Genomic DNA, 14,010 nt, shown 5'->3' with positions numbered 1-14,010 from the left:
GGAGGTGAGGCTAGAGAGGTAGACAGGGAAAAGGACATGGAAAGTATTATATTCATGCTTAGGAACGTGGCTTTTATCCCATATATGCTAGGAAGCCACTAAAAGGAGAAAATGACACACATAGCTTTGCAAAGATCATGAACAGGAATTTTTTGGAAGAAACACAAGCAGGGAATAAATATCTGAAACACATTGAACCTTATTAGAAATCAGACAGAAACAAATTAAGGTAATAGTGAAATAGCCTTTTATGTCCACTAAATTAGCAGAAATTAAGAAGCTCTGCTAACCTCTAATTTTTGAAAATTATTATGTATCAAGTATTTTTCAGGCTAAATATGTGCCAGTGATTTCAATAACTCCTCCCATGCCATAGTTTTCAAATATCAAAACATTTGGAAGTCACTTTGGAATTGTGACTCTTACCCCTTGTCATAGACTGAATGTTTATGTTCTTGCAAAATTTATATGTTGAAGCTTTACCCCCCCCCCCGCCAATGTGATGATGATGTTTGGAGATGGGGCTTTGGGAGGTAATTAATTAGGGTTAGATGAGGGTATGAGGGTGGGGCCCTGGTCTGCCAGGATGATAGGGAGTCACCAGAGAGAGCACACCCTCTCTCTCTCTCTCTCTCTCTCTCTCTGTCATAGGCCTCAGGGAAAAAAACCTCCCTTGCCAGCCTTCGGACTGTGAGAAATAAAGTTCTGTTGTTTGAGCCACCCGGTCTGTGATATTTTGTTGGGTGGCCCTAGAAGACTAAGAAGCCTCTAACAGGGAAATTGTTTAGGGGTCACATTCAAAAGTCATGTTGAAGCCACCCTGACCTCTGTGGCTCCACTGGTTGGGCCTTGTGTTCCTCAAAGAGAAAGGTCACTGGTTTGATTTCCAGCTGGGGCATATACCTGGGTTACAGGTTCCTCCCTGGAAGGGGCACCTACAAGAAGCAACCAATCAATGTTCTTCTTCCTCTCCTTCTCCCTCTATTCCCCTCTCTCTAAAAGTAAATAAATAAAATCTTTTTAAGACAAAGTCATTTTGAAGCCAAGGGGTGATCAAACTGGATTGAAAAATGAAATAGAGGTCTAAGCACTGAGACCAATTTGGTTGTGTAACGCGTTGTCTCTGAAACAGAAATCAAGAGGAGCATCCAAACACTGTCGCACAATTGTTGAAACTACTATTGAGTTTTTAAAGAAAAAATTGCATGGATATATTTGTTTAAAAAAGGTCTGTAGAACTATACCAGGTAGAATATTAATAACAATTTAATTACATAAATAAAGCAAAGAACAAGTCAAAATATTCCAGTTTTTGTATACTTACGATTTTGGTGCATAGGTAATGTATTTTGTTCATTCCTTCAACAACTGTTGGAGGGTGACCATGAGGCAAGCACATACGAGGTGCAATGGATACAAGTCCAAGGGCAAATGCTATTTTTAAAGGAATACATGAACATATGATCTTAGAGTATTAGGAAATCCAAAGGCTAAATGAAAGTACACACTTCCCAGAAGACACATATGATTTAATAAAATGTTATTATGCAGTTATAATGGTTTGCAAAGAAATGACTGGATTTTGTAAAAGAAAAAAAATTGTTTTATGGCCAAAGTATGACTGAAAAAATAAAAAAAATAGATATCAAATCCAGCAACTTCTAATTGTAACTATTATATCCATCAATGTGGTGAATAGTGCAAATTACTTATCAAGTCCTATTCTGAATAGGACTTCTTCAAAACTGACAAATTTTGAACTTCCAAAGTCCATATATTTCTTAAATTGTCATTTCTCCACAACGCACAATGATCAAAATGCAAAACTTCAGAATTATTAGACTACAGAGAGAAAAACTTTAATTGCAACAAATTATATTTCATGAACTTTCTACTGAAACTTTTCAAGGGGTGAATAGGATCTTCTCATTTAGTTACGATGGCCGAGTGGGTTCCGTTCGTGACCAGTCTCTGTGCAGATGTTGCTGTGTCTACAGCAGGCAGCACTCACGAACAGGCAACTGACTGCCGGTGGGTCCACCTGGAAGGATCTGTGATACAGATTTAAACTATTTTATTACACAGCATTCACAGTAACTTAATATTGCATTCAACTGAACAGGGATACTCAAGAATATGCTTAATGGTGAGGAAATGAAATAGGTAGAATTCATATTTTTGCGAGCAACATCTGGAAATGTTGCTAATTTCAAACATGACATTTTCAAATAAACTCTTCCTTAAATTATGGGCAACAAAGTTTTAAATATTAGACTTTTTATTGCTTTCATAACATTTTAGTATTTGTAGGCAACACCTGTTGCAGAAGGTACTAAGTGAAAGAGGGAAAGGAGAAGGGGGTTCGTATGATTGATATTTACTTTGCATTATTTCTATTGCTTCTCGTCTTATCTGAAGATAGTTGCATATTAAAAAATATAGATTGCATAAAGAGGTCATTTGTTGATGAGACTTTTGACATTTAATTCTTCTTTCAAGTAAACATTTTTAGTGGATACCAATGAAAAATAATGATGAACTTTAATTTTAAATCACCAAATCTGAAAAGTCTGTTTACTACTGGTTCCACTTCATCCTTGCTCGGTTCATGAATCCTGACACAATGAAAGGAATAATTTGTTTTGCACCAAAGAAAGTCTTTGAAAAATAAAGCAGTCAGATTCCAAAAAGGGAATAAAAATGTTTTTTTGATATTTCAAGCCAGATTTCCCTAGTGGCTCCCTTACAAGTATTTATAACTTATGGCCAATGATTAAAGAATGAGAACAAATGAAAAGAAATATAAATAAATGGTTAGTCTCGGGGTAGCAATTAGTACTTTAAATTGTAAAATGGTCTTTTATACAGTTTATATGGAGGTGACATGCAGGCATCACAATGAGGCTGACTTTTGGTAAAATCCTAACAAAGGCCCAAGTAGAAGACAGATTTTCAAACCCGCTCCTGAGATCCAAACACCATGAGCTCTCCCCTCCACTCTAGGAACGGGGCAGACCCACTTTTTAAAAATCTACTTCATGTATTAGGGTTGTGCTTCAGACTTCTTTCTTAAACCCTGACGTCTTTACCTGATCTAGTTTTAGCAGCCTGGATGAAATCATCCTCGTCCTCATCACAGCTATCGCAGTTTAATCCTGAGAAGGCCGTTTCAGAAGGGCCTTCGGCTGGGTTTGCGTCTTTCTGCTTATTCAAGCTCCTGAGAGCGACCAGGCGGTGGTGGATCGCTGCGTACAGAGACGCTGTGTCTTTGGCGTTGGCCTGCGAGAAGAAAATTAAGAAAGCCTATGAATAACTAAACAATAGCCACATTTTAAGGTTTTGGGGTTTTTTTTACCTTTCACTCCGAATAAGGAAGGAATTACATGTAATAAATCTAAAAACTAAAAGGGTAAAATGTCAATTTATCTTGAACAAAACTGAAGCCTGAACTGGATAATTGCGTAAGACATCCCAATGAGTGCACTTCAATCTGAGAAAATGAAAGTTTTTTATTTAAAATTTCTGTTTGAGTTTAACTTTGTGAAGACCACCCCTCTTCCACCAATTTCGCCCTGTAGGAAGCTGTAGAATCTGGGGGATGGGAAAAGACTCCCACTCTATTTAGCACAGGCGTTCAGGCTTGTCTGACTTCCTACAGCTCGTGGCAAATTGTCCGAGGTAAGGAATCCCAGGATTTTGTCATCTTGATATGGGAAACTTTGAAAAACCTCTGTTTAACCTTTATTTGCCCAGGCCCCAGACGCCCTAGAGAGAATGATGGGGCCGTCTGGGAGGGCGGTGGCCGGATAGTCAGTAGGACTGGAATTAGCACCCCCGCTGATAGAACAATTATCACATTCTGTTTCTGTATCCCACGTTTGTCACGTAGACAGGAAGACCCCCTAATCTATATATTCCCCAAGAATCCTTTGTTCGCGGCTCAGAATTTGGATACTGACTCCTTTGGGCCCGTGCACGTTAAATAATAAACCTCGTACTCCAGAATCCTTCGGTGTCTGGTCGCTTCATTTTCCTATAACAATCTAACTCAGTGTTCTTTAAGGTAACATGGCAGTACTTACATTTTTGTATCTTTTCAAATTTCAAAGAAAATCTGGGATTTTTTTTCTTTGCTAATGCTCCAGAGAGTTATCAAACATTTTAAAACCCAAAACTGAGGGTTAAACCAACCATATGCCAACTTTTGGGAGAAGGATCTAAAAGTATATTTTTTCATTTGCATGTTCTTAAGTTGCCTTAAGTATCTGTGGATAAAAACTATAAATATAAATGCAATAAAATATTTTTGTTTCTCATATTGTATATGATATTACAGAGTAGTTGTTGAGTAAATAGTTGTTGACTTGACTAATTTAATTTTTATATCACATGCAAAGACGTAATTTTTCTTTAGTAAGCTAATTAATAACAAATATTGAAAGAATATCTCTAATTGAAATATGAATACTATTATGCTTCCTTAACTTTTTTACATTAAATTTTAGATATATCTTTTACTAGGTAAAGTATTTATTTCCTTTTGACAAATTCACTCAGATGTTGTCATTTAAGAAATTCAGAACTAGAAGTTAAAAATAAAATAATATATTTTTCAATAACAAATTTGCAATGTATAAAAAATTATAATTCTGAGGAAGCACCATAAGAAAATGCTGGTGAGAATGAAAACTGGTTCAGTCTTTGGGGAGAGAAATTTGTCGAAACAAAGTCAAAAACTTTTCCCAAGAAAAAAAAGATAATGTATATGTAGACAGAGAGTTTCTTGCAGCTTTTTAACAGAATTTATAATAATGAAGTATAGTACATTACCTAAGTATTTAACAAAGTGGGATTAATGGAATGAATTAGGATGCATAATACAATAGAATTCTTTTTGCCTGATAAAAGAATTTTTGAAGCATGAATTACTATTTAATGACACAAAACCACTGATTTTTATTGATAAATGAAAAAAGCTTACACATATGTATTTTATAGTCAAATATTAGCTATCTAATCTTCTCAACCAATTTATAGAGTACATTATTATTATCTTCATTTGGCAGATGAGTAAATCAGGTTAAGGAAGGATAAATAACTTGCCTGAAGGTCACAGAGTTATGTACCATTTGTAATATACATACTATATGTGTGTGTGTGTGTGTGTGTGTGTGTGTGTGTACACACACACAGTATGGACCAAAATGTTAATAGTGACCATCTCTCAGAGTAGAATTTGGGGTAATTTTTATTTGCATTTAATTTGCTTATCTCTAAAAAGTGTCCTATAATTTAAAAAAGGCAGCATGGGTCCAGTACTGCACAGCAGAATCTAATTGTAGTTAACAGTCTCATCTCAGTTTGTCTCAGGCAGGCTGCTTGACTAATTCAAAGGCAGTAACCTGAGCTGACAGGGAATCATCCCCCTAAGTGATAAACAGGTTTCGGGCATCATCTTATTCTAACACCTTAATACTCTACATCACTTGCACCTAAAAGTGCACTTACTGGTAGTTTATAAAATATTCGGTTTTTCTTCAGTGGTCACTTGTCAACATTTTTGTTTTTGTTTTTTAATTTCCATTACTCTATGGAAGCCAATATCCTCGTATTGTCACTGTCTGTCTAAGTCACTTGGGTACTCAGTTTTCTCCAGCCTTCTGGGTCTTGGCCCACAGGGGAGACCCAGCCTTTTTTTCTGACCTGATTCCTGACAGCACTCTCTCTTATGCCTGGATATCTTGTGCTTAAGGTCAAGCCCTCCTGTTGCAGGGAACAGCCAGAGCTGTGCTCCATCCTGTTACCTTGGAGACTGACTCATGTCCAGAATTGGAATTCGCTGCTGGACTGGTTAACTTGCTAGCCCTGTGATTTTCCATTTCTCACTATTCCTTTCCAGTGATCTCAAAGCCTTCTCAATTCAGCATTCAGTATAAGCATCGGGCTGTGGATTCTGCTAACTTCTTAGGAGCCAATCTTGACACCAGTCTCTTCAGTAACTTAGCAAGATTTTTGACATAATTTCAATTAGCAAAGAAAAATGTAGAGGCTTGATGGCATGTATCAATAAAAATGTCTCAGGACAGGTACCAATTGATTACTATAGATTATGGAATTAATTTCTAAATTTCATATAAAATTTAGGTCGCATTAGACTGTAAACAACAAAAATGAATGGCTGATTTTTTGCTAATGGTACAGATTATCATAATAAAATGAAAAAAATTAGTAATTACAGAGATTTATAAATATAGTAGGGTGGGTAATCCTCTATCATTGAAATTTATTACTTACCTGAATTAAAAACACTTTGATGCTACAGTCTTCTAAATCAGTAGCTGTGATTTGTAAATTTTGGTGGTTCGCTCTTTGAATCTCCATTTGAGCCCAGAGTTTGCTGTTGAGAATGAGCCTCAGGCTGCCTTGGTTTCGCATAACTAAAATAGGAAGGTAAATTCCTCAGGCCACGGAACAATTGCTTTCTCAGCCTTCCAGGGGAATTTCCCTTTGTTGAAAGCAAAGTAAATCTTGTACTGGTTTTTCAGATTGTATTTTTGTAACAGGCTGAAGGGGGGGTGGGGAGGCCACAAAAAAAGGGATTTGGAATGGGGTCCCGAACTCAAGGTTTCCAGGAAATATTAAGATGTCCTCAACACCCTCCTCCCAGGGGGAAGGGACAAATGGAGCAGGGCCATTGAGAGCTGTTTTGCATAGCAACAGTTTGGCAGCTAACCTCTGGAATGGTCATTTAACATATCTATAACATTTAACTGGTTTCATAGATATGTTAAATAGCTGTGGCCATGCTTTGAGCCAGGGAGAAGGAAGTGACTTCTATCCAGGAAGTAACTGGAGGCTGGTCCCCCCCCCCACCCCCGAGTTATAGTACCTGCGTGAGAGCTTGGAGTTGATTGGCTCCACGCCATGGGATCACACCTGCCCAGACTCACTATGGCAGCCCAGTAAAGCTGAGAGGATACGGGAGTCCTGGCAGGTGTAACTGATTGTATAGGAACAGTCAGAAATGGGAATACAAAGGAGGACTGGCTCGGGGATTTAAACCCAGACATGGCAGCCATTGAGGAGAGAGCCACACAGTTTTGGCAGAGTGCAGACCCCCTCTTGCCCAGGTGAAAAAGAGAGCCACGCGGCTTTGCCAGAGTGGGGACCCTTGCAGCCATGTGAAGGATTACCATTCGGCTTTGCCAGAATGGGGACCTTTCTACAGCAACTGACCCTTCATCCCAACCCACACACTGTGTTTAGAATGGCAAGGGTCAATTAGAAGGCAAATGTTCTCTTTTAAAGAAACTATTTTTACTTTCTAAATAATTTATATCCTGTTCCTTTAATTAATAATGAATTATGATTTAGGTATGTGGTTTGCTCTGTCACAGGTACTTTACATGCATTATCTCACTGAATTCTCATAATCAGTAAGTTATGGAATATTATCCCATCTTAAAATGATACGGCTAGGGCAGAGAGAGGGTAAGTAACTTGTCCAAGGTCACCAGTCAGTGGGAACCAGAACTGGTACCCGTGAACTCTGATATCAGACTTACTCTAAACAGGAAGCTCCTACAGTACACTGGGAACAATATTGTTTTCAACCGTCTGATTTATTGACATATTTCATAACGCATCTCCAGAAAATGATACACATCTGCATTGCAAGTTTTACCCTGAGAAACAGCACCCTGCCGAACAAATGATTCCTTACTTAGTCTGGACTGGGAGACTCCGCAGTCGCCACTGGCTGTGTCGTTCAGCCTCAGGGCTCCCCGGCCCCTTTCCGTCCAGGACTCTGTCGTTTTGTTGAATACAAAAAGCTTGCAGTTGATCTGAAGGACAATATTTTACAATGTCAAGGACATAGAAAGTGTTTTTCAAATTCTTTCCTATACTTTTATTTGTTTGATCTCTTACCAGAGTAATCTTTGTTAGTGATTTATACATCCTCTTTTAAATGTTATTTAACTTTTAAAAACATACTAGTTTTGAACAGTTCAAACTTCAAAAAACAAGATGATGTAAAAAGGGAGATGTCTCTCCCCAACCCTAGTTTCCCATCTGGGCTTTCCATGCCCTGCAACAGGTAACGGCTATCGCTAATATTTTGTTTATCCTTCCAGATATATATATATATATATATATATATATATATATATATATATATATATATGTATATATGTATATATATGTGTACATATATACACACACACACACATTTCTGTAAATGGTAGAATATCGTACTACTTTCTGTATCTTGCTTTTTCACTTAACAATACAGTTTATAGTAATGAGCACATAAAACAGTTAATTCTTATCTTACTTCTTAATTATTGTATTATTTTCCATATGAACAACTGTAAACTACTTTTGCCACTGTATATCTATATATACACACCAACTTTTAAATTAAACAATGCTATTCGAGCTACGGGATTTATTCAAAAATAACCCTGAAACTATTTGTATGCTTAAAATATCTTAGAGATTATAGCATGAGAACTAAGATATGCTACCCGAATACCCTACTACAATTTAAAATACCAGGGCTTTTCAAATACCACTGTGTACATGAATCACCTAGAAGACTCGGGGCCAGGCTCTCACCCCTAGCAATTGCTTTGAGGAGTTTAGGGCTAAACAGATGCAAGGCTATCCTTTGAGACACAGTTGTATAGTAGATGTCTTAGTAGATTGTGGAGGATGAGAAGAGGAAAGGGGGGAGTTCGGTAGAAGAGCAGATGTAGAAAGATGAAGAGAAATTGGTGCCTGGTTGAAAAAAATGGTTAAGTTGTAGTAATCTCTTTTCACCACCTAGACTGATACCTAGATCAAGCAACATTCAAATCCTTGTAGGATACTGTGTGCTACAGGTGTCAAATTCTTGACTCGCAGGAAAACCAAAACTTCCTTAAAAACTTTGAAGATGAAAACAAAATTCTTTTACTATTTTAGTTCTATTCTTGAACTAAAATCGACTCATCTTATCAGCACCTGAAAACCTTTACTGTACATTGCATTTTTAAATCACATGATAATAGCAGTGACCGTACAAGCCAGTGGAGAAGCATAAAACAGGTTGAAGTTGTGTGAAGGGTTCTGAGCTGCCTTCCTCCTGAGGGAATGGTGAGAATGGTTGTAAACCCAATGACCCATTGTTCTGCAAATACATGTACAAAATGGAAGAATACAACAAAATACTGGTTTAATTTTTGGAAGTGTTTAAAATTTTTATCTAAGCAGCTTAGTATTCTTGAAAACTATATATTTGTGCCTTTTAATTTTTTTTTTAAGATTTTTTATTTATTTATCTTTAGAGGGGAAGGCAAGGAGAGAAAATTATTGATGTATGGTTGCCTCTTGTACATCCCCTGCTGGGAACTGGCCTGCAACCCAGGCATGTACCCTAACTGGGAATCAAACCATGATCCTTTGGTTCACAGAACCATGCTCGATCCACTGAACTACACCAGCCAGGGCTACTTCTGCCTTTTTAAAAGATGCCCCTGCTGATGGTAACTTCATTCTGTGTATGTAAGTGCTGCCGCAAAGATCAATGCAGGATATACAGACCTTCAACACGTTATGTTCTGCTTCCTCCCCTGTTATTACATCAATCTTCTTCAGCAAACATGTTGGTGATGACTTAGAAGAGAGAGCAGCAGCTGATTCAATTAGGGATATATTTTTAATAGATTCTGTTCCTAAAAGAAAAGGGGGAAAAGAACACATAAAAGGCCCCATTTCTTTACTGTATACATTCTTTGTTGCCCCTATTAAATACTTGTCTCTTCCGCTTTTTATAACAATGAGTGTTTACAAAAAACCAAAGTTCTTGAGTTTAGGTATATCTCTTTAAAGATTCCCCATATCATTAAGTCAACAGTTTTTAAAAGCTCTATATCATGTAACCATATTTATATACTTATCCAACAAATTTTAAAATACTGAACTATTGTTTTTGTATTTTGCAGATATTAAATAAATAATATGGGAAATAAAACAAATTAAAACCAATGTTTTACAAATGAAACAACTCTTACTTGAGTTTGGAGAGTTGATAGGAAGTTTTAGAGTGGATTTGAATACTTTTTCCTTGCCAGAAGAATCATTTTCAAGTTGAGGCTGGATGAGTTTTTGAGTACCCTATGTGGGGGGGAAAGAGGTATTACTTAATTCTACCCTCATTTATTCATGGTAAGTCAAAAGACATTTTTGTTCTTCTGTTTTGACAGAGGGGTAAGCCCACTGCTGTGCTTTTGTCTGGGCTCCCGACTGCTGAACAGGACACTCCCCCCACCTCCATCCTTAGAGCACCTTGGTACTGCTCTTCAGGAAGCATAATCCAGTGACCACCAGCCTACTTCAGCTGGGATCCAGTCTCAGGGACAATGCGAGGCACTTCAGAGGCCTAAAAGGCGGTGACAACTGTTCCACGCTACCACCAGGCTAACCTGATACCTATAAGGAAGTGCAACCATTGTCCATCTCAAGGTATTTCAGTATTCCCAGCAATTCACTGTTTCTTTCCATTGCATTAAGTAAATATTAATGGTAAATTTATCCAGAGAACCCACTGAGCTGTCTCAGAGATCATCTTCAGAGAAAAACTTTTCATTTTCCTCCAAGACAGTTTTTGCCAACCATCACTTTTAAGGCTGCACGTGTGGGTCTGTGCCCATGTGTTGTCAGCAAGACCTGTGTGAAAAAGACAGGGTAATTGCTCTGCTATTTATGATACTGTATGGCTGTTGGGAACTGCCCTGCCTGGTTTCAGAAGCTATAACCATCCCCATGGCTAAGGTTGAGTGAGCAACCTTAGGACCATAAGCCACTAAGGAGACAAAGCTTATCTCCTTGGAAGAAGTGCTGCTCCTTTTACTTCATTCATAATTGGCCCCCAATGCTTGATCAGTTAGCCAATAATGGGTAAGATTCCCCAAAGGGGGACGACCTAAGACAGGCATGATCACGTGCAGGCCCCGGAACTTGGAGGGCTATGGAGAAAGGGGTTGATGGACCCTTGCCCCTTGGCTTTGATGAAGCCTGAGTCCTCATTCTGTCTGCGAGAAGTCTCCTAATCTTTTGGCTGCCTTACTCCCCCTGCCTGACTTATGCCTGAAACAATGACAGAAGGTGGTGCAGCCCTGTGCTGGAAAAGGCAGGTTTCCTGGGTGATCAGGCCTGAGAAAGAATACAGAAACTCTTGTGAAACCTGCTTTGCTAAGAATGCTCTCAATTAAATGATAAAGGTCTGAGCAGGAAATGAGTTTGGTTCCCTGACTCAGGGAAGTTTTGTAGCCTTTAGCTAACAGACCCTGACTCAGAATAAGCCTTAGTAGTTCTTTGTATGTTATCTATTGTTTGATCCTCACTGCCTGACAATGATTGATGAGCTTTACCTGTATTCCTATGCAAATATACTCAATAAAAGCCTATTGAGGAACAGGTTCCTGGCCTTTCTCCTTTGAGAGACTGGCCACCTTTCCTCCCCAAGCAGATCATGTCTTGGTAGACTTATTCTCATCCACGGCAGCTGGGTGGGAGGCCTTGTGGGCGGAGCTCCCCAATAGATGATGTTGTTTTAGAGTCATGCCTGAAGGAGGGCAGAGCAGTGGCTCCTTGGACAGGAGGATGCTCCATACTGAATGGAGGTGGCAGTGTAATAATAGTTCAGGGATCCCCTCTCAGCAAGTATATTCCCCTAGGCAAGTGATATTCCTCTAAAAGACAGTGCCCAAAAGTTATAGTAACACTTTTCAGTGTAAGAGCTAGAAAGGGAAAGTGGTGGTTAATGAGAAAAAGAAATGGCAAAGATTTTAAGTGCAGCTTGTTACAAAAAAGGCTATTGAAAAACTAGTTAAAATATCATTATCAGTTGAGCTTATGTAACTATTGCAGTTAATTCTGGGATTTCCTTGGATGCCTTTGGTTTAACACAAGTCAAGAACTATAGACTTCCTGCCAAGATGGAGGCATAGGTAGACACACTGTGCCTCCTCACACAACCAAAATAAAAACAACAAAAATTTAGAAACAAACAACAACCAGTACCGACAGAAAATTGAACTGTAAGGCAGTCAGTCCGACAACCAAGGAGTTAAAGTAGACACATTCGTCCAGACTGGTAGGAGGGGTGGAGTCAGGCGGAGAGAGCCATGTGGGGCAAAGTGGTGGCTGGCAGACCCCTGGTGCACAAGGAGGCAGCAGGTGGACCCAGGAAAGTGGTGGATTGTGGATGGCATGGTGCACAAGGTGGCTGGTGGACTGGGCAATCCCACATGTGCATTACAAGATAAATCAGGCGAAACTGGGGAGCAAGACAGACCTCACAACCCAGGGTCCCAGTGCGGGGAAATAAAGCCTCAAAACACTGATTGAAAACACCTGTGGGGAATGAGGTGCCGGGAGAAACTCCCAGCCTCATAGGAGAGTTCATTGGAGAGACCCACAGGGTCCTAGAACATACACAAACCCACCCACATGAGAATCAGCACCACAAGGGCCCAATTTGCTTGTGGGAAGTGGTGGAAGTGACTGAAATCTGGCAGAGAGCAGAGCAAGTGCCATTGTTCCCCCTCAGACGGCATCACAACCCAGCGAATGGGTCGCCCTGCCCTGGTGAGCATCTAAGGCTCCACCCCTCACTATGTAACAGGTGCATCAAGACAAAAAAAATGGCCCAAACAAAAGAACAGATCAAAGCTCCAGAACAAATACAACTAAGCAATGAAGAGATACCCAACCTATCATATGCACAGTTCAAAACACTGGTAATCAGGATGCTCACAGAATTGGTTAAATATGGTCACAAATAAGATGTAAAAGTGAAGGCTATGCTAATTAAAATAAGGGAAAATGCACAGGGAACCAACAGTGATGGGAAGGAAACTGGAACTCAAATCAATGGAATGGATCAGAAGGACAAAAGAAACATTCAATCAGAAAAGAATGAAGAAACCAGAATTCAAAAAAATGAGGAGAAGCTTAGGAACCTCCAGGACATCTTTAAACATTCCAACATCTGAATCATAGCGGTGCCAGAAGGGGAAGAGGGAGAGCAACAAGTCAAAAACTTATTTGAACAAATAATAAAGGAGAACTTTCCCATTCTGGCAAAGGAAATAGACTTCCAGGAAGTCTAGGAAGCACAGAGTCCCAAAGAAGTTGGACCTAAGAAGGAACACACCAAGGCACATTATAATTATATTAGCCAAGATTAAAGATAAGGAGAGAATCTTAAAAGCAGCAAGACAAAAGGAAAGAGTTACCTACAAAGGAGTGCCCACAAGACTGTCTGCTGCTTTCTCAAAAGAGACTTTACAGGCAAGAAGGGGCTGGAAAGAAGTATCCCAAGTCATGAAAGGCAAAAACCTACATCCAAGATTGCTCTATGCAGCAAAGCTTTCATTTTGAATGGAAGGGCAGATAAAGTGCTTCTCAGATAAGGTCAAGTTAAAGGGGTTCATCATCACCAAGCCCTTATTATATGAAATGTTAAAGGGACTTAAAAAGAAAAAGAAGATAAAAAACATGTACAGTAAAATGACAGCAAACTCACAGTTATTAACAACCACACCTAAAACAAAAACAAAAACTATGCAGACTAGAACTGGAACAGAACCACAGAAATGGAGACCACAGGGAGGGTTATCAACAGGGGAGTGGGAGGAGGAGAGAGGGGGAGAAGGTACAGAAAATAAGTGGCATAGATGGTAGGTAGAAAATAGTCAGGGGGAGGGCAAGAATAGTTTGTAAAATGCAGAAGCTAAAGAACTTATAAGTATGACACATGGACATGAACTAAAGCGGGGGAATGTGGGTGGGAGGGGGTGTGCAGGGTGGAGGGGAGTGAAGGGGAAAAATGGATCAAATGTAATTGCATAATGAACAAAATATATTTTTACAAAAAGAACTATAATATTTCTCATTAGTAATGTTAAAATTATACAATTTTTTTCCTCTGTGGGTCCCTTACCATTCTGATAGGGGACTGAA

At 39.0% G+C, this 14,010-nt stretch overlaps 1 protein-coding gene across 2 annotated transcripts in view; it reads right to left on the bottom strand.

Annotated features, from left to right (window-relative positions):
• Window positions 1–1,259: 1,259 nt before the first annotated feature.
• RANBP3L (RAN binding protein 3 like) overlaps window positions 1,260–14,010 on the bottom strand; it is a 42,973-nt gene continuing 30,222 nt past the window's right edge. For both annotated transcript variants that reach the window (XM_053657336.1, XM_053657337.1), the window contains 6 exons: window positions 10,056–10,158; window positions 9,586–9,716; window positions 7,724–7,844; window positions 6,295–6,437; window positions 3,090–3,279; window positions 1,260–2,051 (listed from right to left, as the gene is read on the bottom strand). In XM_053657336.1, coding sequence (XP_053513311.1) covers window positions 2,008–2,051; window positions 3,090–3,279; window positions 6,295–6,437; window positions 7,724–7,844; window positions 9,586–9,716; window positions 10,056–10,158 — 732 coding nt within the window. In that variant the 3' untranslated portion in view covers window positions 1,260–2,007. The remainder of the gene's footprint in view (window positions 2,052–3,089; window positions 3,280–6,294; window positions 6,438–7,723; window positions 7,845–9,585; window positions 9,717–10,055; window positions 10,159–14,010) is intronic.

Source organism: Artibeus jamaicensis, unplaced genomic scaffold, assembly GCF_021234435.1.
Source record: "Artibeus jamaicensis isolate MK-2021 breed Jamaican fruit bat unplaced genomic scaffold, CSHL_Jam_final scaffold_369, whole genome shotgun sequence".
Classification (NCBI taxonomy): domain Eukaryota; kingdom Metazoa; phylum Chordata; class Mammalia; order Chiroptera; family Phyllostomidae; genus Artibeus; species Artibeus jamaicensis.
The sequence above is the reverse complement of the archived record's forward strand: the minus strand, read 5'-3'. Positions and strand labels throughout refer to the sequence as shown.